This window comes from Ptychodera flava, chromosome 8, assembly GCF_041260155.1.
Source record: "Ptychodera flava strain L36383 chromosome 8, AS_Pfla_20210202, whole genome shotgun sequence".
In the NCBI taxonomy this organism is placed as follows: Eukaryota; Metazoa; Hemichordata; class Enteropneusta; family Ptychoderidae; genus Ptychodera; species Ptychodera flava.
In genome coordinates this window covers 20,853,438-20,880,341 of record NC_091935.1, presented here as the reverse complement: position 1 = coordinate 20,880,341, position 26,904 = coordinate 20,853,438, and the positions used below count along the sequence as shown (strand labels likewise).

Here is a 26,904-nt window from a genome sequence, read left to right as displayed (position 1 = left end):
GCGCGTCATCGTAATTTATTTTGGAAAAATCTGGTTCAATACTGGTAATTAAAGTAAACGTCTCCATGATGAGTCTTATGCCATCCAATATCAGAGTCTTATATGATGCAGGTGCTGAGATACTAGAAAGTAGGTTAAACTTCATGTAAGGGTCATCATTAAATTTGCAACAATATTTTGGTTCATGCAGCTAAATATCCACAACACCTCTCCAAATTTGAGCGCCATTGATAAAGTAAAATTGCATGCTGTGCAGATAATACTAAGATGCATAGGTTAGGGCCATCAGATATCACAGCGCTTAAAATAAAAAAAAATCCTCTTCAAACTTAAACCGCTCTATGTGAGCTCGTCATTATCTTTGTGGATCGGGTGGTAGTACATTCAAAAACAATTGCACGACCATTATTGGATAGTCCTTCCTAGTTCCACCATTGAACGTGACTCACATACTTCTTATTACAACAGATGGACAGTACTTATCCTGCGGGGGCGGAACAATGAAACAACTGTATTTGCGCTTTACAAGAAATGCATTTCTTAACACATTCAGTAATTGGACTCTAATGCACATGAAGTTTAATATCTCGAAAGCTCACGTCCATCCATCTACGGGTATACAAGTATAATCAAAACGGTCGTAGCGGCCGTTAGTACAGGGATTTTATCCCAGCTAGATGTTCAACAGGATTTCCGTCTTGGAATATCCATAATAAACGCAAATTTGACTTTGTAACGCTAATTACGACCTTTCCAACGTTCTCATGTAACTGTGATTGATATCAAAGAACTCTCTCCACGGGCGTCAGGAATGCTTCACATTAACCCTAGCAAGATCGACGACTGGGAAATTGATATGCGTAAGGCAGTTCTAGGGTGATTCGGGCACCCTTACTTCTGGCTTATTGCCAAGTCACTGATGTAGGCGTTGGCCTGAATTGAGGCGTACGAAGACTATAGTCAAAGGGAGCTAGGAGGGTGGTCGGGAGGCGGAGGGGGCCAACAATTTCTGCATTGGTAGAGACAAAATAACACTCGTGTGCATTACACAGAATATTTGGAGATCGGAAAGGAACATCAAAACCGGCGTGTTCCTCTGACAATAAATAAGAATAACTAATAATTGATGCTAAGGTCCCATATCACTGATCAATTTAATACGTCGTTTTGAGTCTGAATACCCCTCAACTAGGCAGCGTGGCTAACCTGACAGCATTTAACCCATACATCGGAACAGTAATAACGCAGACCAAGTCTAGCATGTCGTGGTTTTAGAATACTCATAAAGAGAAATGCTTTCCTTAGTTGCGAAAACTGAGAAGGAGCTTGCTGATTATTGAAATTCAGTAGTCAATTTTATCACGCATCATTTTAACACTGTTTACAGGCATCTAGGATTGTTGCTCTCACGGTATTGTACCTTGTACAAATGTATTTGTAGCGTCCTATTTACGCGTTGCATTTCATTGTATCTCTAATGCAACATCTCTGTCAAATAATGTGCCAATCCTCCCGGCTAGCACCATCCATGTTTCAACACTGTTTTAGGCTAAAGGTCTAAAAGGCGTATTCGTTAGAATGAAGTCCTTACTGACTTAAATTACAAGCCATCAATCAGTCTCGTGGTACAATTTATTAAGAAAAGTAATTATGGTAATCATGGAAATTAACTTTCGATAACAATTTGCAAAAGGTCATTCAATTTAATTAAGTTTATATATAGCTATACGGATTACCATATATTTATTATTTTGAAGATGTTTTCAAGTTGGATAGATATACACAAGCAATGAACACCTAATACTCAATATCCTTAATAATTGTATTCATTTTTGCAAACTATATAGTGCCATGCAATTTTTAAAAATAGAACAATTTTTTTACAGAAAAAAACTCTTATTTGTTAGTCAAGCAAATACGTTCATGGCGGATCTTCTTTCATAGCCGCATTAGCACACTGAAAAAACAAGCATTAAAAAACTTCAGTAAGCCTTGAGAAATTGGCAATGGCGTAAATGTACAAGGTGAGATACTTAACTAGTGACTAATCATGCCAAATCAATTATTCTCATATAGAGATCCGTCTTTACTTCGATGTCCGCACAGCTCTGGCATACAATATCATACAAATCGTGTCAGAGTTGCGCCCTCTACAGTGTTCTAAAATAATTGTTTCACATATTTACCTCTTACTTAGCTATTCAAACTTTCTTTTACAGATGTCTTGAACTTTAAGTTGCTGTAGTTGATCTACTCAAAATTAATATTGAACTGAAAAAGGCAACGACAAACGCCGTATCTTCCGAGGGGTGACCACACTTTGTCCTTCATGATTTTACTACAGAAATTACTATATCAAAAGTAATGGAGACCACATGTATATATGATAGCTGGGTATAATTGAGCTCCATGGATTTGTATTTAAAATGGTATACTTGAAAACACATGAAAGTACCACTCTTTACGGTAGTCATCGTGTTGAACTGTGCCGTTTTACTTGAGGGCCCGACTGCTTATTATTTTCTTACACGGGCAAATAACATTTTGTATGTATACTTAGTCGATGATTCAGAGCAAAGTTTGAAAAGATCTTAAACGACATTTACCTTAATCTGAAAGGAATATGATAATTCATATCTCTTTCTGAACTTTATTGCTCGGGTGTTTTACAATAATCGCAATGTGACCAATTAGAATGTTCAGGCCTGCAGAAACTACTATCCACATCTCTCAATAGTCATAAGCTTTAGGGCGTTTCTTCAATGTATTTATGTAATTGTTTTTTATGGCCCACGGTACATATCTGTCCATGGTTCGGCGAAGACTTTGATGTAGTATCTAATGTGAGAGGCTAATGTAAGTTCGGCTGCTGCTACCGGCATACATGCATGTTTCACTGCTAATACCATCAAACGAGTTAGTACCGTCTCACAAATCAACTTAGATTTGCGGAAAATCATAAAACATCCAAAGCCGTAAATACATACATACATACATACATACATACATACATACATACATACATACATACATACATACACACACACACACACACGCACGCACGCACGCACGCACGCACGCACGCACGCACGCACGCACGCACGCACGCACGCACACACACACACACACACACACACACATACATACATACATACATACATACATACATACATACATACATACATACATACATACATACATACATACATACATGTCTGTGTGGTTCACCCATTATGAACTTTGAAACGATTAATCATATTATTCACAGTAATTTTCCCGGCTGTATTGTATCCCTTTTACAGAAAACGGAACCCTGGGGACTATGCGTTCTATTACATGGCAAATTTGAAATTAGGCCTACTTGATCACAAAGACGGTGTTCATTAGATCAATCAACCATTGAAAAGAGGCCATTTCTTAGCCTGGGCATTGCATCACGACATAATTGTCTTATTGAATTCACCAACCTTAAAACGGGATGTTCGTAAGTTCTGAAACAGTTCCCTGTTAGCTGACTTGCAGGTGAAAAAGAAAGAGTAGATTCAAACCACGAGCTTTGGTGGCTGAACAGAATAATAGAAAACTGAGCATTGTCAACAATTGACTGAAGTTAACGGGCCGCAAGATGAACTGATGCAGACGGCAAATGGTGGAAACTTGTCCAGCAAACTATGCCAAATGGTCTACATTCATGATAGTTACGCAACTTCCCCCATAGTATATACTCTAATATCGCTTACAGTGTAAGTCTTTCTAACTCCGAATACCAGATGTTTTATTTACATTGTCTTTCCAACAACATCAACCTTAATGCTTTTTGGGGGCCTCATTACACCCTATTATATGTAACAAAGCGCGATCTTTCGTCCTGTCATCGTGACGCATTTGCGTAATTAACACACTCGTGTAAATATACATTTTAATAACCCCCTAATAGGGAAGTGCGACTTTGTGAAAATTAAATGTATAGCCCGACTATTACACAGTTGAGGCAGGATTATCAATAAGGACTGGCTAATGATTACACTCGGGAGACATACCAAGCTTCGTTAAAATGTTTTCCTCGCACCCTGAATTTACAAACGCTATGAAATCATATACGCTGATGAAATGTTATAAATTTCAATATACTCGTTTGGCGGACATTAATCTCACAGTAACTCTAAACAGTCGACTGGAGGTAAACTTTTACAGCTGCCATTAAGAGTCAGTAATAATAATTTATGTAATTCAAGATCATTCATGTAGACATCTCTAAATGCCAAATGCAATTAATCACTAACCACGCTTCGAAGTTTAGTGAATCAGATCGTAGGAAGAGTAAACTGTACTGGAGATAATGGGAATGATATTATACGAATGAATTATCATCATGCCGTTAAAGTGCAAACAATGGCGTGATTCAATCGTACGTTACTTTGTCGTTTTTCGTCTAGTTTTTATGGTTTTGATTTTTATCGTTTCCTGCCTAACTCACTTTTTGCAGCTTGGAAGATAAGGTCGGTCTTAGCGGGATTCTGTTTTAGGGACCCTGCAAGGATGCTACGTATACCCTTTATGATGGTCCATGCTTTGTGTGGATTTGCAGACTATACAATGTGGATCACTCGTGGCGATAAAACCTCTATTTAGTATTCTTTCAGTCATACACAGAATAATATTTCTTTCATTTCCGTATACCTCGTGTATGTTAATGCAGTGTTTGAAGTAAATAGCAGTATTGAAATTGATTTCACAAAAAACTGTTTCAATCAACTCGACTTAAGCTATGTATCTCCACGTGTTTGTCACTGTCAATAAATTTACAGTTTTTTATAACAATGCGGAACTCTGTCTGAGTTGCAGAGATTTCACTGAGACACTCACTGTGTTACCCGACCGTGCACAGCAATTATCAATATATGCAATTCCATCTAATTTAAGAATTAACGCCAGGCGGGCACAGACCAAATTTACAATCAAGCTATATACAGTAGCCATAACATGCCGAGCATCGCTGAAAGACTTGTTGCTAACTCACACAATGTGAAGAATGAACAAAACTAACATCAAAGGATAATTACAACTGATGAGGATTTATTTAGCTCACCACATTAAGTAATTGCCTAGCAACTTTGCTTAGCAGTGTGCTATGTGACCTGGCGCTTACCTAATCAAGATTCTGTTTTATCGTCTGGGGACTGAAATTGAACCAACTAACTCAGCAGGCAGCTCCTCCATTGAGTAAACTGATATGCCTAGACTGGAAAGATTGAAAGGGGGAATGAAATATTGTAGAGTGAAAAACATGATCTGTCGTAGTCATTGTGTGTCAAGTCTGTCATTTGGCATTTGAAGTATAACTACAACAAATTGTGTTTAAACATGGAGGAACAAGCGAGAACCTGTGAACCTCTATGGCTTGAAGACATCAACCACTTATTGGGGACGTTCATCGCTTTCCACGTCCGACAGGCGATTCACACAACCATCATATAATTAGGGAAGAATGCGCCTCTGGAACAGATTTTTGGACTCTAAAAATGTTCACAATTTGTGACTGACCTACATGTACCATTTGTGAAGTTCATTTAAAAGGTCTTGGACTGAGAAAAATTGTTACCCTCCCAGTTTTTCGAAAATTCTATTTCCCCATAGAGTTAACACAGGGATAGCAGCCATGTTCATTTTCAAATATCGGTAAATGTTTTGGTAATTTGTTTTTCTATAGTACCAAATTTGCACGGTAACGCCTAATTTCTATTCTTGATTTAGTTAGATAATGGTTGAAAGTTTTATTGAGAAAAGTTTGAGCAAAAGTTGAAGTCGTGCAATTTCGAGGCGCATAACCATGACTAAATGTATACAGACGATATTCTTCTGCAGCCACACAGATCATTGCCCATGCGCATAGTGCAGACGACAGGCTGATTTTCAGAGGACTGGACTTAAAAGGTTTGACTTTTGGCCAGACGGGGAAGTCCTATTAACTGCAGATGGACATACATACCCCCTCTTGTACCTGCAAATGCAACTCCCCGTACTCTATTGTGTTTGCTGTTACACTATGATTCTAACGGACAGTCTTTTGAAGGAGAAAATTCAGTGAATTGATAAAGTTCCATGCATGGTTGTTTTATTTTATGTAATTATATCATGTCGTTTTTGTATGGTCAGGGTAATCATCAATGCCATCTAATACGTAAAACAGATGTGGACCAAATGATATAGTTTTGTATAATTGTATTCTGAATTTGTCAATAGCAGTTTCATAGCATCATGTTACTAGTCTTTAATAATCTGTAAAAACAAAAACTATTTATATTCTGTATTATAAAATTACCTGGTAGGACTATTAACATTAAAAATTTTTTACTCCTATACAGTAAAATCTTTCAGACTTGCACGATTTCTTATCATTATAATGAAATAATAACATGCATATGAGAGAGAGAGAGAGAGAGAGAGAGAGAGAGAGAGAGAGAGAGAGAGAGAGAGAGAGAGAGAGAGAGAGAGAGAGCGAGACAAATCACACAACAATCATATTATTATAAGGTCAAAATTGCCAATGCAAAAAAAACCAGTCTATCCGTCTTAGGACCGACTGGCTACGATCTATGCCGCTACAAAGGAATTGTGTTGGCATTTTTATAGTTTGTTATATGATGATGAATTGTGTGATGCGCCTGTCGAGCGTTGAAAACGATGAACGTCTTCAACTTCTTCAAGACCGTGGCGGTACAAGCCATTTCTTGTTTGCACGTCCATGTTCAAAACTAAATATTCATTTTATTATGACATGGCTGAGGTTTCAGGATACGAGGATAGATGAGAAAATCCTCTAGCAAAAAAAGTTGTTTCATCGTGGGAGTTATATTTATTCCATTGCAAAAACGGGCGGTTGAAAATGTTCATGGTTTTTTGTGCCATGGACAGACATGTAAAGTTTCACAGCGTAAATCACGAGACACATAGCTGACTGTGGCACTGTTTACAATGCGTGCACATTACAACTTACAGGTGGACATGAACGGAAAATTCGGAAAGTGGAGGTCGGTCTAGCATTCCGCGCCAATGATGTGCGCTATCGGGTCGATATGTTCAGAAAATTAATGTATGTGAAAGATATAAACCTGTAATATTATTCTATTATTATGATATATAAGTTTAAGACCTTGTATTTGTAACAAGCTGTGATATTTAGTGATAAGCATAGTCGAGTCAAGTACTTTGCATTGCAAATAACCTTTGACAATAAAAGCACTTCGACATAACGCGGATTATCAAGTCCAAGAGAATTTTAAAAAATAATGTCTGGAAATGACCTTGTGTCATGCAATTTCCTTGTCAGTTAGTTTGTTTGGTCGAGGTAAAATTGAAATCCAATGTTGTAACAGCTGTGATGACAGATTTGATCACCAAATTGGCTCTTAATAGATTCACTCTATAATGTTCTTCCCTCTGTGGAAATCAGTTCTCGGCCCAAACATACAAAATTGATGAGGAATAACTCATTAACACTGCAGTATCGGTAACTTTTATTTACCTACCTCTTGTTAGTTTTGCAATAGAATGTCTCTGTCCCGTATAAACCCGGTGTTGTGTGAAAGCTATGCTTTGCTTACTTCTTCTTTCTGTCAAAATACATTGCAATATCACACGAAAGGGACCAAGTTTACATCCCTTAGGGTTTAACTTTATACTTTCGAAGCACCCGTGACCTAGGTGTCTTACACAAATTTTACATTGAACAATACAGAAGGGGTTAATGTCTCCCCGCCTATGTCACTGTCTCCCTGCCTATCTCTATTTCTTTGTCTATCCGTTTATCTTTCCATGCCCCTGTCCTTTCTCTGTGTGTGTCTTCTTGTCTATCGGTCTGTCTCTGTCTCCGTTTTGACTCTGTCTGTCTTTCGTGTCTCTGCCTGTCTGTATATCTGTCTGTCAGTGTATGTTTTCTCTCATTCTCTCCTTCCCACACCGACTGTGACACAGTATGTCGACCTTAACTGCAGCTGCCTTTCCAATCATATCACTCTAGTCTTGAGATTAATAATGAACCTTAATTGACTTCTTTTCGCCAGAAAGATCATGAATGTTATTATTTCATTACGGCAATACTGTGGTGTAAGTGTTTTAAATTAGTATAATAAATCTATGATTAACAGGCCATCCAAATCACACTAACAAGTAGAATATGAAGTTCAGTGCTTTTTGACAGATTAGACTGTGAACACTAATATCATTCATGGCAAACAACAATGGACCATTCATCACACGCAACTATCATATGGTCACCATCTGTCTTACGTGTTGACGTGGCATTTATAAATCACCTTGATCATATCACATGAAAACGACAAGAAATAATTAAACCAATAACTCAACCATCTATAGAACTTTATCAATTCACTGAATTTCCCCTTAAGTTACAAACTTTGACCGGTGGCGTCAAAATGTAACAGGAAACTTGATAGTCTACAGGGAGTTGCGTTTGATACAGACCCACGCCTGATATTTTGAAAACTATTTTAAAGAAAACTTGTAATTTTGCCTCAGATAATGCAGTCTTAAACCAGGGAGTGATTAGCGTATAAACGAAGACAAACGATTTTCAAACTTTTCGAAATTAAGCAATTTTTAAGTTGTCAAAATAAAATTTTATATCGGTTGTTTTGGTCAATCAATAATACGAATTGAAAACATCTGTGCTCATAATCGCTTTTAAAATTAATGAACTGTAGTTTCATGCAAGCGACCAAAGAATATGTGCAACTCTTGGTACGGTCATTAAGACGAAAATTGAGGTTCTCTTTCAACAGTTGTTTTCCCTTCTCATAGAAAAGGTCGACCTGCCAATAATATAGTTCAAAGTTGCGACGTATATAAGGGGCCGGGTCATCTGTCGAGCATGTGCAAAATTGAATCACACGCAGTCAATGTGACCATATCATCGAGTTCTCCCCGTGTCCTGCAATGCCGAACACTTCATTTCAGAGAAAAAACTTATGTTAAGTAAAACATCAACAATTAATGTATTTCATGTACGTTTGCGCTGCGAGCTGGTCACCTCATGGCCATCATCTACATGCATAAATTTAGTTACATAACTTCTTACCGAGTTAAAGTGGGAAAACTGTATGGGGCGTACGCTCTTCATTTTCTTTTTTTCAAGACACACAATCCCAAGGAGTTACAAGAGTTGGATTGTCCTTCATATTCATCATCATCAGGGATAATTTTGCTAGAAATTGCCCCAAGTAGGAACCGCAGCTGGCTTTTGGTTCAATCAAGATTTTATAACAAATAACCGCAGTCTACACGACAAAGATCCATGTATATGCGAACCTGGCGAGCCTACGGCTTATACATTCACCTGTGTACACACTGATCTTGTAGGCCTGCGCATTACTTGCCGTCGGGCGCAAGCATTTCAGCGATTAGTATGTATTCATAATCTGATATTTATGGCGGAGAAGGAAGCAAACTCTAGTTTCGTCGAGTGTAAAGTTTCTCACTCCTATTACTTCTCGTTCCCATTCACGTTGACCATGATGACATATTTGTGGTAATTCTTGAGTTATGACGGTTGTATTAGTACACATCAACACATTTTGGGTGATAATGTATTACACGTTTAGCTTACATTTGATAGGTGGAACTCTCCTTGTGCAACCTTTCGTATCGATGGAAATTACGGACAGAGCAATAAATCAACGAATTTATTGATTTGTCTTTCTTTAAAGTAGCAATAAGGATTAAGGGTCTCAGCGGTTCATCTAACTTCCCTGCTGGTGTTTGTAAACGTGCATGGTAATCTCAGTCGGAAGGATGCGTCACACATTAGAAGGGTACTGAGGATGAGTACTTCGCCCGCAATGATGTATGGATACACAAGATGACGATATGACGTGATTTCAAAGCGCTTCGTAGACTAGATTGTCGACAGGCTCTTCTACCCTGCTTGCCATTTAATTTCGTTTCGTGCGACGTTTTGGGCACTGGCTCTGGGCTGTCTGTATAATTTGATACTTACTGATCTCTGGTACTTGCCCATGACACTGCCAATGTCAAGGCAAGAAAAGACTCAAGTCGACCAGTAAACCAAGTAAACACACTTTCGTCAAATAAACAGAACAAGACTAAGTGGCATACAGGCAGACAGATCCCCGGTTCTCTTCAACTTAAAGCACGCCCGCAGCGTCTATAACTGTCTGAAAACCGTCTGATAATTACTGAGTTTCTGCTGTTGGGAACAGTGTTTGTTCCAAAACCTTTCCTAGAGGAAGTTTGGGACTTTGAAATTTCTCCTATCATCTAGAAAGCTAGTCATGTTTGCTTTAGGATGTTCAACCTTATTTCACGTCAGGAGTTACTGAAATTGTTTGCTAATAGTACAAAACTTCGGATGATTTCCACAATAATCAAAATGACTGAAGTATGCAATACCAGGTCCTTTACTGTGAAATAATCACTTACGATACGCGTAATTACGTGTTTTGTAGACCTTTTGTAGACATGCATGCAATATTAGTCTTCTAGGATAACATTTCTTTTGCATTTGCAGTTTTTATATTCAGTATAGTATGAGTTGGATCAAATAGGTCCAAGTGGTTAAATGCGACGTATAGCTGCCAGTGCTGATACAATCTACATGATTAGTTTAGCTGGGTATAAAAATCATGCGTATTAATTTCACAAACTCTATTTTCTTGTGAACCGGGGTTTTATTTACCTGGTTCGTAGATTCTCAACAAAACTTTAAATCATTGGTTGTTCTTTGTACTATCGCACCAATATTTATTCTGCTGGACCATGGACTGTGAAAGTAGGACTGCCTAGACTTACAACTATTTTGAGAGTAGAATTTAACAAAAGTGTCAATTTACCACATTTATGTCGCATGATATTTGAATCATTCTGCTTGTGCGCAGCACCGGATTTGTAGCGAGTATTTTCAACACGAACGAAATCGGTATAGAGCCCACAAGTGAATGGCAGTACATTGTAACTTTTCAGCACATTCTAGTCTTTAAGCTGAATTTTTAACGTTTAGTTGAACGGAAAAATTCGGAGAGCAGTTATTATTTTTACACTAATTTTGTTTGTTTGTTTTATAGGAAACATTGTAAGTTATTCTTTTGACTTGAAGAAAAAACTTGGTCGGTAGTTAGATGTTTAATAACATCGTATTTGTACCTTTTGTGACGGAGACTCAACATCTGGTATAATATAAATAAAAAACATCTGTCTTCTGACCAATTTAATCTCATGTCTCACTAAACAGAATACAGAATTAATTAGCTCCCTAGAGGAAAGTGAAACAAGCAAAAGGAATGTCGGAAAATGGTTACTAGCTACCTGCAATTCGGAATACAACCAACTGAACCACACTGAAATAATTACTCTTTCAACAAATGTTGTTTTATTTTAATATGATTGTCTCGGGCGTTTCGTTTATTAATCACTCCACAGATAGAATCTCCTTCTTAAGGCAAAAAACAGTTACGTAACATTTACCGTTTCCAGGCGCCCTCATCCAACGTGCTGATATGCAGTGAACTGCTGAGCGGTTTCACTGAAGGGACCCATTAGACGATTGCCAGAATACATGAATGTCTCTCGCTCTCTGTACACGTAGTGCACAGGCTATGGCGTGTCCAAGTTAGCTTTCCGCACTAGCGCTATAAATCGGAAGAAAAATTGGAGACATTGCATGAAAATGGTCAAAATTCGGCACAAATTGACGCCCCAGTCACGAATGTAAGATGTATGATAAGTAGGTTATCACGAATTATGCCGCAAAGTATCGCTGTATCGCTAATCGGGCTTGTGTGATTTCTCATCCTCTCTTCCGCGTGTTTCAAAAATGTCAAACATACAACATACTTCTCAAAATAACACGACAATGTAACTGTTTAAAGTTATCACCGTTTTTCTTGTAAGAAAATACACTACCGCCCACTCGACCACGTATTGTTCAATTCTCATTTGGTTCGAACAAGTGTCCTGTATTCAACATCGTTGGTCGCATCTTACAGATAAATTTACGCGACGTAAGTAAAATTGCAATTTCAAATTGTAAGTTTCCCGCTGATATAAATTTCACAGCAGCGGTTTTGATATCGCTTTCATCTTTCTTAAGGGATGTTGACTCTGTGAAGGCTTCAAGATCACTCTTTTTCGAGACGAATAATAAAAAACATTTCATTTCTCGTCAAGGTATTTAATCATTTTAAATAATATTAACTACCAAGGACATATAAATCACTGTAACAAATACACATATAAGATATCTTTTTTTTTAATTTGTTGTAAGTTTACGCATAAAAATGGGGTAGCGACCTGGCAAATCTCTGAAGTAACATTTAAAGAGTATTATTTTCGCCCGGTAAGTAAAACCACTGACGTTGGTCCGGATTGTGAGAATTTCTTGCCCGCGTCACGCACCTTACGGGCAATGTCAGAGCTCGAATGAGGTTCGCACCACTGTCACAGTGGTATTACATCATAAAGTTCATGATGTTTTAGTTCATTTCAAGTGCAATGCTGAGCTCCATCCTATCGCACAGGACATTAAAGCAGACAGACAAATAAATATACAGTTCATATAAATCTTAATGTAAAATATCTTTTAAATTGATAGAATGAACATAACAGTTTAAGAAAAACAACCATGGTGTTATATCATAAGATGCAAAAATACTTCCAAGTCGCCGTCAGAGAAGAATCTCTTCTGCTCAAAGAGTCACTATTGTTACATGCATCTTGTCATGATGATTAAATACCTGAAAAGAACGCTTTTTCGAATAACATCTTATATATACTTTGCCTTTGAACTGCTACTCGAGATCGACACAGCAAAACTGAAATGTGTGACAGTGTAAGTTTTCGATAACAAAGTACCTAAACGTGATAATGTGTGGAAACATATTCTATATATCGCGCCTGACGCCGCGCCTGTTGCTGTGACGTAGTCTTTCTTTTAGCGCCTTCGCCGTTCGGGCTCACTACGTGACAACTGCATGTTTAGAGGCGCACTTCTAGCAATTGCTGTTGACAACGTTATAAAGCTAAACGTTAAAACAGTAAGCAAATTGTTCAACTGCGCGAAAAACTCCGAGAGCATCGTCACTAGCAGAGCGAGGTTCCGTCAATAAGTTTATCTTTTGGTAGATTTGGTTTAAAGTGTGGTGTGTCATATGTGTGTAATGTGCTCTCCTATACATATAATTGTATATTACTTTATCGACTGTTACTTGCGCTTGCCACACTGGGTGATTGCAAACAAGTAATTTGAATTTCACTATTCGGAACTAATCTTTGAAATAGGGAAACAGAGCACTGCAAATTTGAAATTCACCCATTGAATAATTGTCCCTCCACCCACTGAGAATACATTTTGTGAAAAATGACGTGTATCCAAAGATACTCGATCGATAGTAATGTAAATAATTGAGCCCCGGGCAACAAGGAATTTTCCACCAATTCAAGTTTGTGCGCGAACACTCCTGTAAAATTACCCACCAAATGACAAAAACATTTTAAAAGCACGAAACCGAGAGGAGCAACTCATAACCTCTCGAAGTACCAATACATGTGACTCCATTTTAAAGTGTTCCTTCACAGCTTTTCGGACAAACGTACTTTCTCTTTAAACGTTCAACATTTTGAACGTATACACATCTCTCAGTGTAGGCCTTTCTAAGTTTGTAATGGCAATACTGATGCGATCACTCTTTTCTCTTCATAAATGATTTTTTCAGATTTCTTGCAAAAATGGTAACAAAAAGCCTAGGTCAGCGCCTCAAATTATGAAAGCACCCAGAAAGTGTTATGCCAGTACATTTGGATGGAGCTGTTGTACGAGAAGAGGACTTGTTGATATTTTGACACGTTTAGTAGATAAACGAGTTAAGGTAATAAACCTGTGCTTTTGTTACTAAATGTATCGACCTTGAAAACATGTTTATTTATTTCTTAACCACTTTAAACGTTCTAAATGGAACAATGGTGTTTAAATTATAAATCCGTGTTACTAATTGAACAAGTGAACGTGTTTGCTATAAACATCGAAACATTATTAAGTAAACCAAGCTAAAGACTTGGTTTTACGGTGTTTGTACGAAAACTAAATTATTTTCAATCAGAGTAATTAGGGGTACCAGACGCTCGGAACGAACGCTGGTGAAAAAGACCACTTGTTGATATTGTTGAAGATAACATCAAAGGTTTACACCATATCGGTGATAGAGTATACATTGTAAATGTAGTTTGCCAGGTCGCTACTTCGATAAGAAATATCAAGGTACAGTAAATTCGTGTCGTCACGGTGGGATTCAAAACATTTCACGACGATCGCTTTTTCTTTGCATAGTCCATCGTTTTCTTTTGTTTGTTTGCATGTTCTCATATTCTTTTTTTGGCATGGCTTCGAAACCAATGAAACACAATAGGTACTAGAATTGTTAGTCACAATCCAGTGACGTCAGCTTTGTCAGAAGAAGGAACGGAGAGTGCGTATGACGAGAACGTAATTTGTCTTATCCCGTTTGATAACTTTCTACAATCAAATGCACATGACATTTACGGTGTATATATATTTAGTTTCAAGTTGAACGAAACAGGAAAAAATATTTGTATATTAAAACAGATCAACTCCCACAGTATTCAGTTGTTTCCTCGACCAGGGACAGTTCCTTTCGTAATTTGTCGTGTTGCTTTCTCATTAGTGGACTCTTCGAAGGGTCCGTTCCGTTAGACTTTGCTCCACAATGTGTCCGAGATTGCGGACTTGGGAGTGGCGAAGAAAGAAAATGTTTGTTCCCTGCCAGCGGGCTTTGCCGAGGCGATGACTTGCGCCGCTGTCGGTTCAGTCTGTCCATGACAGGACTGGGCGACGGCGAACCGGCTGATATCGAGTCCGGGCTGTAGCCTCTTGTCAGTTGCAACGTCATCGGTCTCGAAGAGCGTCTCTTCTCGAACATGGGGCTGACGTCCGGGGTGATGGTGAACTCAATGTTGGTCATTCTCTGCAGGGACACTGGACGGTACATGGACGTCGCCGTGCTCTTCGTGGCGTTGGTGGTGACGGTCGAGTGGGGTGGCGTTCCAGAACAACCCGTTGCGAACGCCCAATAAAAGCACTCCCTGAATGTGCGTGAAATAAAGGCGTAGCAAATAGGGTTCATACAACTGTTCAGATAGGACAGCAAATTAAAGGCGACGCTTAAGTATGTCCTCGTTGTGCTGTACCTCTCCGTTAAACCAAATTCAATAGCAAACAGGAACCACAACAGAGGACCCCAGCAAATCATGAAGAGGGAAACAGCCACTATCAACATGACGATGACCTACAAGTATACATATGAATGAGAGAGAGAGAGAGAGAGAGAGAGAGAGAGAGAGAGAGAGAGAGAGAGAGAGAGAGAGAGAGAGTGTGATGGGGTAGTAAAATAGGAAACAATTTCATTGCAAAGGAAACGCTCTCATTAAAGTCTTCAAATCTTAGTCACACGCAAGCCTTCACGCTGACGCCGAGCCATAAAAGTATTTTTATGGAATGTGTTTTTCTTGTACTCAAAACCGTCATCAAACCTGGTTTACTGGCAACTCTCAATAATGACAAAGCTACAAATAGCATTTCCTCATATCTGTTCTGATCATTTGATTGTTTAATGTCGACGTCGCTGCTTTTCAATTTAGAAAAAGCAAAGATTCGCATACCGCCGGCGTAGCTCATTTACTACCAAGTGCGCTCAATTAAGCTTATTATCGTACTTCTAATATTTACGAATAGAAAATCAGTTATGTCTCCCATGATGTTTAAAATGTAGAATTAGCTTAGTAAATCAACTATAGCGTTTGAATACATCTAGTCTCCATATACAGATATTAGCGTTGACTTGAAGATGGTCCTAAGTTATGTCATACCTGCTTTCTCCCTTGGTCGGTGTCTTTCTTCGGTCTCAGCGCAGTGTGTTGAATCTTCCACTCCGGTTCACCGTCTATCTCATCGGCGCCGTCGATCACACCGTCCACGGCGACCACCACATCCACCCCGTTCGGGTGACCGTTCTGCCGCCGGGCGGGCAGGGGACTCCTTCCGTCGTGGTCTCGCCTGGCCTGGTCCTGTCTCTGCTGCAGTTTCTTGCACCGCCGCCTGCTTATCCACAACTCGTATATGATGCGCGTGTAGCAGAAGGCCATTATGAAGAGAGGTATCAGGTACATTCCAAGTAAGAGGTATAAAGAATATACCCTGCTCAGGTATTCATTCGACCAGGAGTTGATACAGGTGTAAAATACGGGGTGACCAGCGAAATCCCACATTTGGTGTTTCTGAAAATGGTTTCGTGATTGTTAGAAGTTTGTCACAGCAAACCATGCAAACCATAGGCGATATTCAACAGCGTCTGTTAAACTTTAATGCAGCCTTTAATGTAGTTCAATTTATCGCAGTCCGAACTAAAGTTCTCCTGTAAACATTCATTGAATGTTGTACGCAATATGTTTGGCCTACATGAACGTTTAATATGTACAGAGAATGACGTCACCTTACCTTGAAGTAGAGTGGAGGAAAACTGTACGCCATGGCAACGATCCAAAGCGTGACGATAACTTTCCGGGCTCGTCCCGGTGTGACGTAGGCCTTGGCTTGCAACGGATGGACGATGACGAAATATCTGTGAAGTAAAAAGTGCCTTATTTCAGTTGGTTAGCGACAACATATCATGATTTCGACTACACATAAGTCAATGGCTTTGTCGAAATCTACGTACTGTATCTAATATAGCAGAAGAGAAAATGGTCAGTAATCTGATTTTAGCTTTAATTGTATTTTGAAAATTTATGAATCATTCAACTCTTGAGGCAGTATTGTTAGGATATTAAACCGTCATCAGGGTGATTACACCTGGCCTTGACATTCACCATCCGGACATCCCTTCAGGAGAGGCTGGGGATTAGTGGGGCAGCTTGATGCTTGGTTTTCGAGGGGGCAGTCGTCAAATTACCCTCATTATAACATGTCAGGTTGGATTTTGGCATGAAATACATAAATTAGAAATAAACTTACAAGACAAGTGTAATAGATAATGTCACTGTTAACGGAAACACTACATTTTGTATCACCATGTCCCTAAACCATAAATATTGATCTGTCAGGGGCGTCAGACTTTAAGTTAATAACAGATTATTTCTTAGTCAATATTAAACTTGACATTATTTACGTTCCTGGTTTTGAAATCTACTCACTTGCATCACTGCTACGTTGAGTCTCAGAGTATTACATCAAAGATAGTGTTCCACAGTGAACACCACAGCCACATCATTGTGATGTGCTATCACAGGAAATATGCAAAATGAAAGTAAAAATAAAACTATGCAGTCTAAGTCTGTATTGTTTCATATTTCTTGTGCCACTCTCAACAAACGCCGGGACGAACCGACGAACGGAAAGTAAAGAGGAGTCTCATCTTATGTCTGCTTGAATCGAACATAATCAGATTATCGAAATGGCTTGTGGTGAGTATGCATGTTGGAGGCATATACAAACATCGCCCTCACAGACAAACGAAAGTTACGCCTGCCATATGATGCTGCACGATACAAGCGTTAAGAAGTTGCAGTGTATTGAAAGTTTAAAACCCTTTCATAGACCGTAATTGAAACCGGCGTATCATTGACCTCACTCCGTCACAAAGTATTGCAAGGTCAACCCTGAACTGATTATTCCCAAAATGGACGTGGCGTGGTACATGTACGACAACAAGTCAAATATACGCGTTTCAAATCTTCACATGGCACAAACTGTGTGTCACCTGCGTTTCTCGGGCTTTCTAATTTCAATTTTGTCCTACATTTAATTTCTAGCAATGCGGACTATCTTGTCATCTTAGAAGATGGACATTCCTATCATGGCTCTTTCAGCATGTGTTTAACAGGACTTCAGTTTAGTCAGAGATATAGCAAGACTTTAAACAATTCCAGAAAGCCCACCTGCATGCTCTTGAAGGAATGGCAAACGGAGGAAAAGTAGTGCTAAAACATTAATTTTATTTCTTACGAACCACTACTTTCCGTATCGAGAAATATCCTCGATTAGAAATGATAGGGCAAGAGCTGCAAGAGGAAATAATTCAAGTCTGTGGTTCGCTGATAGCGCTGCTAAAGGCAAACGTGGTAAAATATTGGATTTCTTTGTCACTCCCATAGGACGCTAAGTGGGCTATTGTGAAGCATATTGAGATTAAGTTCTATTCACACGCACAGAAAAGGTGTAATATATACTGCATTAACTCTCAATCACCTACGACCCGGAAATTTTCCTTTATTCCGATTTCTTTCGTACAACGAATAAGGTAGCCAATACGTTGAACAGAAGTGCTATAAATCACAAAAAGCTGTGAAATCAAGGCTCACTGATATCCTTTCACTCATCTACGTGTTCATGTGCTTAGCCAGCCGTTGTTATGGTGATCAGTTACGCTCACAGTCTTCTGGTAAAACGTGAGCATGTTATCATCGGCTTTGCCAATACGGAAACATCTTTCGTCAATACCTCGAATGTTTGGCGCGAGAGAAGTAGGGTTTCAACAACATCGCAAAAGATAAGCAAGTGGGCGTCTTTATTCTGTGATTACAGAATAATCGCCTTGAAATGGAAGAAATCAGATCTTGCTGATAACAGATTTACAAGTTGAAAGCATAGTTTGCTTCGGATAGGGATCAGCACGGCTTGTTGACAAAAGATCAAAAAAGCTTTTGCGATTCTGATAGTATCAACTTCTTGGCATTCCGCGCTGATAAATGAAGCAAGTATAAGTCAAGAGTGAAACATTGCACTGTCGTTGTCTTGAGCTTCAGTTGTCGAGAAGTAGCTAGCTTATGACAGGCGTTTCCTCTGTTTTTCTATAATTCCCAACGGGTTCGCATGTAAAACTGGCGGTTCTTTGCAACCTGGATGCGGCCAATTTCAGAGAACATGTTTTCTTAATTAAATATATATAATTTCGCTCTCATCGTGTTCCTGCGACAATCACGAAAACGTACGGAGCATAAAATTACTCATTTTCGAGTTGCAGTTTTCGAGGATGTAGTGTTTTATGTCAAATATAATGCGGTAGAGAATTCCCTTCCAGAAAATGTCACCGATGCTTTTACATGACCTTCACAATGTGAATTAGCTGCGCGAGAAATCTATTACAATTTCAATGCTTTGTGTTAATTGTCATCAAATCGAACGCGTCTCTTGGATAACAGAACGCGATGGTTGCCTAGCGACTACTGATTGTATTTACACCTGCCAATCAGGCAGGTCTTTTACAGAACACCTAGAGATATTAAATGACATCTTAATTAAAAAATCTTGTGATTGCTTGCCATCGCATCGCGTCGGTTCAGAAGGTTTCACTCCAATGTTAAACGGCTATTACGGTGTGGGCGTTTGTACACCGTGCTCTACCCATTAACCCACGCGACTTTAAAACTTTCACAAAAGAGCTGCTCCATCATATTGCAAATAGCGCAAAAAAGTTCTGTGTATTCCATGAGAGGGCATGGGATATGATACGATGTACGTAGTATACTGATTTAATGATACGATGTGACATGATTTATGGCGGCGACGCGACGTGATCGTAACATCATGGTACGCGATTTCTCAGAAGTCTTTAAAACTAAAACATTTCATGAGATTGTGCATATTTTCTTGTTTTGTATCGATGGGTTGTAATGAAAAGATGTAGTTTGTTTTCATTTGCTTGCCCGTAAATTATGATTCTCGTGACCTTGTAATTGGTTAAGATAAACTCAATAGCGATATGACATCTGAATTCGTTTCATCCGCTGTAATTTTCGGTGTTCGTATTCTGTCTATAAATATAGTTTCTTTCCCTGCTTCCACAATCATCTGAAACTTTCCCAGTATTCAACATGCCCTGACAACTCAATTGAAGTGTATAATGTCCAATTAATGTTGTTGTTGACAACTGCATCATAGTCGTTGACAACAATAACAACGCAATATCGTTAATGTATAACCTCTCCGTGTTGGCAAGGCTAATATATTTTGTCTCGAAACGGACTTTGGGAGAAGAGCAAAGAGAGATTGTATTTTGTGTGCTTTAATTAATAATTAGAATAGCTGAAAATATCCACATTGTAACTATTGTCCTTTTAAGGTAGAATGCACCTCGATAACATATATTCTGACTCTCAAATTTTTACATTTATTAACCTGATTTATCACTTACGGGGGTTCATTTATAGCTTTTCGAGTGAGGAAAATTTTCACCGTCTCAGTTTTTCGAAAATCGAAAAATGTCTTTTTCCCGTAAAGTTAACACGGGGATGGCGGCCACTTTGAATTTAAAATACCAGTAAATGTTGGGTAATATGTTTCTCTAGTACCAAACGTTGCAGGGTGACCCCTGATTTCTATTCTTGATTTGACAAGAGAGAATGGATGAAAGTTTCATTAAGGAAAGTTTGAGTAAAAGTTTAAGTCTTTCACTTTCGAGGCGCATACCACCTCGAGAACATTTGAAAACTTCGAAAACCAGACTCAGTACGATAATGTAGCCTTGCTGGAGGACATGTGCCCCACTATGTGGTTCGATTAAGAAGCCGGCTGGGTCGCAGGATCGGTTTAGGAATGGCTAAACACGTGTCTGATAAATTGTGATCGCATGTTGAATTAGTTCCCCAGATGACCAGGAGCCCCGTTGGGTTAGTTTTAGATTGATGTGGCGGGATGCCGTTCCAGTCGTTAGTATATTGCTGCTGGGGCTGCCGTTATCATAAGCTAACTTACGGAATTACTAAAAGCTGCAGTAATTTATCGAAGTTTGCGAAAGATATTGAATACGCGAAGATGATTGAGGGACTTTTCCCTAGAGCACATAACAATTGTCATTGCTACACAGTATGTAAGCTTTGTCGTTCTCAGTTGATTGGCACTCAGGACAAGCAAATCTTAGTTTGATCACCAGTGAGATATTCTTGAAACTGACTCGGAGGGAGATACGCATATCTCATTGATACATAGTATTGCACTTATCCTTCGATGTTCAGACAACTTATCAACCGTGTTCTCGTGAGTGGTCCACCTACTTAGTGATGTTTTAACTATGCAAAAAATAATGTGCAGGGAATATTCTTGTTCTTCATTTTATGTGACCTTGTCAAAGAATTCTTCATTATGTTGATGAGCAGTATCATCATATATGACTCGATGTAAATGAGCGTGACTCGAAGAATTATGTCTTGCATCATGCGCCTTCAAGAAACAGTAGCTTAAGGTAGAACGAGCATCGAAATTGAAAGCCGTAAACCTTTTGCTCAAACTTTCTACAAAGAAACTTTTAACCATTATCTAACAAAATCTAGAATAAAGACCAGGGATCACCGTGCAAATTTGACACTAGAGAAACACCAAACACTTAATACCGATATTTAAAATTCAAAATGGGTGCCATCCCTGTCTTAACTGTGTAGCGGAAAAGGACATTTTTGGTCTTCAACAAGAAAAAAGCCCCGAGCACTTAAGCCGGTAATCTACTGACCATAAATTGATTGAACAGGCTTATTGGCGATCAAAATGCCTGGTTTCGCAAGGATTAAAGAGGCGATGGTCATCTTGTCACCAAGTCTTGGCACATTGCGACTTCGAAACCTCGATTAATAAGCAACCTCTGAAGCAAATCGCACACAGGCCACCAGAAGTTAGATTGGACCATCTGTCCGTGTTGATGTTTTAATGGCTGCGTTAGAGAGCATTAATCATTTGCTAACTTGTACAGAAGATTTTCCGGGCATATCTTAATAAGTAGGTCTTCATGGAGCCCTGCACGGCATGGATGTCTGCTCTCAGAAAAACTCTGTAAATGTTCATTGAGTTTCATTGAGTGCCAACTGAACAATTTATATGATTGCCACAATAAATTACACCAAGCATTGACTATACTGACATACACAGGAGTGCTCTAGAGGTCATTTTTTGCAGGTGGGAGGTTATTAAATTATTGGTCATTTCGCTAAGTGGTTGAAAGTATGCAAATACAGTAAATTATATTCGCGTTTGAAGAGTGGAAACTTGGGAAAAAGCTGTGTTACATGCATTGTACAGTTAAAAAGTCTGCAGTTGTAACTTTTGACGATTTTTTCACTATTTTTGTTTTTAATGTTAAGTACAGTTTCCTGTTCTACTCCCCGATGCATGTTGAGATGCACTATTCAGCGAGTCAACTCAGCCCGTACATGGGTAGACTGCATTGCTATTTTTGACAAATGCACTCTGGCCCGGGTAGAATAGTAGGTGTTTCAACATGGATTGGGGAGTAGAATAAGAACCTGAATTGAAATACACAGGAAAACAGAGTGAAAAAAATCATAAGAAATTACTGCTACTGGCCATTAATTTAGCATGAGACACGCAGGGCAAAACGTGTGCCATAAAATCGATCGGCTACAAATTCACGCCTCCTTTTCTCTTAAAATAGTCTTTCGGAATTACTTGCATTAAACTTAAGTGGCTCTGCGTGTACAATTAACAAGGTCGCGTCGTGCAATTTTGCTCGTCGGCTAGTCGTTCTCCTATAGCTGAACGGTACCCCGAGGGTATCTAAAAGGCAGTTGATTTATTAAATTAATATGTGATCCCGCCATAAGGTTGAAGTATTTGTCGACTGCATTTGTGGTAAGTTGTCACATGTATCATTCTATAGTTCGCTGAGAGTCTACTCTTGAATCGCCATTTGAGACGCCACAGACTTCGATTAACTGCCAACCGCACATCAGATGTCATGGATCTTTCAAATCGTATACATACATCGATTAAATTCTCAATATTTCAGGTTTGCATACGACTAAAACTTGATTCTTTTAAAGGGAATACGCTCATGCATACTGCTTAAGACAGACTGAAACCAGCTTCAGGATGATATCAACCTAGCAAACTTCTAAAATTAAGGTTGCACACGCTGGAACCATATGGGAGAAAACAGATTTGTTTCTTGACATCGCCTGCGTTACTGTGATGTTCCCGAGATGTTCAGAGCACTTCTTCGTCATTGCGTTCCCACAAAACGACCGATGCACCTCCAAAATGATTTACGATGATGTATTAGTAATATTAACCAAACGATGTGATGCTCGGCCTGTCTCTTCCTACACATATAATGATAAAACGGGTAAGATTTTGCAATCAGTAGAAGGGAAAGAACTGCTGCGTTCACTGAATATGAATTGGTTCGGATCACCGCCTCGTTTTGGCCAAAAGTCTAGGACCGGTTTTACAAATCTTTCATTTTTACTTGGCTTATTCTTTTCGCCAAATTACCTCATGCAAAAGAAACACATACAGTTTGCCAACATGTACCGTGATGCCTTCTACACTTTTCAAAGATAACATAACTTTCATTTGAAGCTGCCTATATTTGTCTTGCTCTTCATCAAATCTGGGGAAAGCACTTTGTGACAATTGCCTTAATATACTCTACGAATCACCCACTCTTTGCCTGGCGGCTGACGATTTCATCGTTACGGGTTTTTATGCAATTATGCCTCGTGATGTATAATTAGCTCACTAAAACTCAACGATGGGCTATATAAGATAATTGCAAGCAACGAAGTGGGGGTTTTCAAGCACCAAACGAGAAACAGCCCGCCAGTTGAAAAGATTCAATGACTCGGCTGTCTTGGGGCGACTGATTGATGGCTGGATATGTCCGTAGTACCACAATTTAGACATGCGCTATTAATAAGTAAAGGCGGTTTAATGGGCAAGTGGACGTGTAACGGATAATGGAAACTTGACAGATTCTCATGTTGAAGAGCCTCTTGCGAGAAGGAGGAATTTAAGACTTCTACTCCATATTCTTTGCGTCATCTTCAGTTTACCTTCTTCTTTTGTAAACACGAACCCATTTGCGTACGCCATCGAATCGTGCCAGATGCAAATACGCAAGGTATTTATTAGAGTAAGACAGTGTTGTTCCTGAAGAAGATGAACAAGGTCTAGTTATGGGCATAGTTGTAAATTGAATGATGTACTGAGTAAACTTCGAGCTCATTCAAAATAGCGTCCTCATACTCGAGAACTGCAAAAAGATTGCATGTCCGAATGTACAGCGATTATTGCAACTGAGGTAATATTCGGTAGGTGGGAGGTTAGAAGCCAATAATTGCTAATACCTAGCCATTTTACAATTATTGTTTTTTCTTTGAGTAGTTCTACAAGCGGCACCAGGAATAAGGCGCCATTTTATGTCGTGGCCATACATCATTGTGAAACCCAATTACATGGGGTCCTGAAGTCAGAGCAAGCTTACATGAATAATGCACTGTATACACGATCGTTAATTATACACGATGTGCGTTGTCGATTTGTGTTCACCGCTGAGGCCAAATTCCAACTTTGGTCTTGAGCTATATCGAGAAAAACACAAAATTCTCCCGGGGCTAAAATTTCATCGACATAGACTTGTTGGACAGGTGGAAAAGTATAAATTCCACAGACAACACGAATTAGTGTTTTATGAATCTCCAAACCATGATATACTGCACTTCGTATTTATGAAATATAGTCCCCGCTGTTTCAATTGTACGTGTTACAACCCTTAGTGCCGCATGACATCGTCATTTGACATTCATCACGAAAGTGATACAGAAAGACGCAGTCGATATTTGCACACTGAAGGTACTGTCTGATTGTGTTTGAATTAAAAACTATTTGAAAGACAACCTCCTGCTTAAATCTCCCTCGGTACCAACTGCTATCGTCACTGCCCCGCTACACCTGCCAAATCACTTATACAGGAAACGACAAGATATTGTCGTTGGCGATTGTGCCATAGACGTCGTCCTTTCACTATATGCATATTTCATGGTCAGTCTATATTTTAATGTTAATAGTGTCCTCGTTAAAGGAAATAGGATTAGTTCCTACTAATAGGAAAAGGCGTATATTTTATATATCGGTTTTCCGAAACGGTAGTACTTGCGTTCAAACCTTCACCCGCCGACTTCCTTGTCGTTTGTCGTTCCAACAAACAAACAAACAAACCATGATTCACTTGTATCCAAGTTTCCTTTATGTTATTTGATCAGTACAGTTTTCAGATGATCATACTTGTAAATGCAGTTAGAATTTGCCAGCGAGATAAAATAGTGACTTGACAGACTAGTGTAAACGACGTTCTAACAGTATGAAATAGGTCATCTTTTTCGCAATCACCATAATTTATAATAATCCTGCTTTCAGAACACATTCATTGAACTCTAATCAGAACGATAAAGACAGAATATGTCTTCTGCTTTTAATTTGTTCTGACTACTCTTGAAAGGAAATACCTAACAATTTTATTGAAATATCGTAAAATGCAAGAATGGCGCCCGCCTTGCTTGAAACGACGGTATGTGTTGCGTAGCATTAGCTTTGCCCAAAGCTACAGATGGCAATGAACGTCTACTGTTCTGGATCGTCACAAAACGAAGGCCATATGTCTGGAATGCAAGGCTGTCCACGTGATGTTATGGCAGGAGATATATATTACCATCGATAAGCGTCATCGTGGTTTTACATCATACGGAAAGTGACCGCTCAAAGTCATACTGTTACCAGTAACACGATTGGAACTAATTTGGGAAAATTCGATGGTAGAGTAAGGTCGTTTTAACCAGCAAATGCAAGCTGCTCTGCTTTTCTTTTTGAGTTACATACTTGTTTTTTATGAGTAATTGCTAATATCGCAACATTCAGATATATGGCACCGAACACTTTAGAGAAATTCGAAAAAATATGAAGACCCAATTATCCCAAATTAGTTCCAATCGTGTTCAGTGCCAATATTTACTGTAGGTTACGCATACTAAAGCATTCTGAACGGATAACCGTTTTCCTTAGGTGAGCATCGTCGTCAACGTTTTCCATGAATACCACAACATTCTCATTTTATGCTCGTCACGGAAATCACAAACTACACCAAAGGCAGCCTGGGCGCGGAAATAGCAGACACTTTCGATAATGAATGTTTTCCTTGTTTTATTCCATGAGTACACATTCTCCTTCCTATTAAAGACACAGCTCTGTTGAATCGCTGTTGACAGAAAAATATGTATTAGTCTTGGCAACAAAACACATTGCTTACAATAGATACCTGGTTAGATAGACAAATAGTCTGGCCTTGAATTTAGAAATCAACAACAACCTTTAGCATAACACACAAACAGTCGTATTGACAGGTGAAAAGAGGCTTACGATTGGAGGAGTATAATACCAAGATCTTTTTTGATGTATGTTGTTTATTTTTTACAAAGAGAACAAGAATTCTGGTAGGCCTAAATTCAATTATAACACGCCACATGCTCATTCCGTGTCGCGATTCGCCTGAATACGTCACGTGACGAGAAAATAGATATGTCTAGTCCCCAGCTGATTGACAAAAGTGACGTAAGAGGGTATTTTTTGAAAAGCTATTTCCCTGGGGAAATAGTTTCGACCAAATTTTGAAAAATGCCCGGTCACGTGACCGTAGTGTCGTCTGCAGCTTTGCAACAATGGTGGGTGACTAGAACGTGATGTGCGTCCGGGATAGGTGACGACACATTCTCTAAAACAGATTTTCCAACATTTTCCAACATTCCAACAGCGTAGGAACTTGAACAGCTCATCGACGGAAAAAAATAAAGTACAACTAAGAATGTCGCTAGGTATGTTTAGAATATTTTTTTGAAAGAAAGTACCACGTACAACTGAAACCGCTGTGGAAACATCGCCTAGTAAGCTTGTCACAATGGTTTGTTGCCGTGCAAAATATCAAAACACATTAAAAACTACATAACAATACAACATGATCATGTGGTGTGTTATAAAACACCTATAGCCTGATCTTTGTTCAGGCTATAGCGCTCGTCTACCCCTCG

At 39.0% G+C, this 26,904-nt stretch overlaps 1 protein-coding gene across 1 annotated transcript in view; it reads right to left on the bottom strand.

The window, feature by feature from the left end:
* Positions 1-11,229: 11,229 nt before the first annotated feature.
* Positions 11,230-26,904, bottom strand: part of LOC139138766 (QRFP-like peptide receptor) — a 35,919-nt gene continuing 20,244 nt past the window's right edge. Inside the window, exons 2-4 of the mRNA XM_070707287.1 lie at positions 16,541-16,664; positions 15,913-16,320; positions 11,230-15,332 (exon numbers count right to left, since the gene is read on the bottom strand). Of these exons, the coding sequence (XP_070563388.1) occupies positions 14,634-15,332; positions 15,913-16,320; positions 16,541-16,664 (1,231 nt within the window). The 3' untranslated portion in view covers positions 11,230-14,633. The remainder of the gene's footprint in view (positions 15,333-15,912; positions 16,321-16,540; positions 16,665-26,904) is intronic.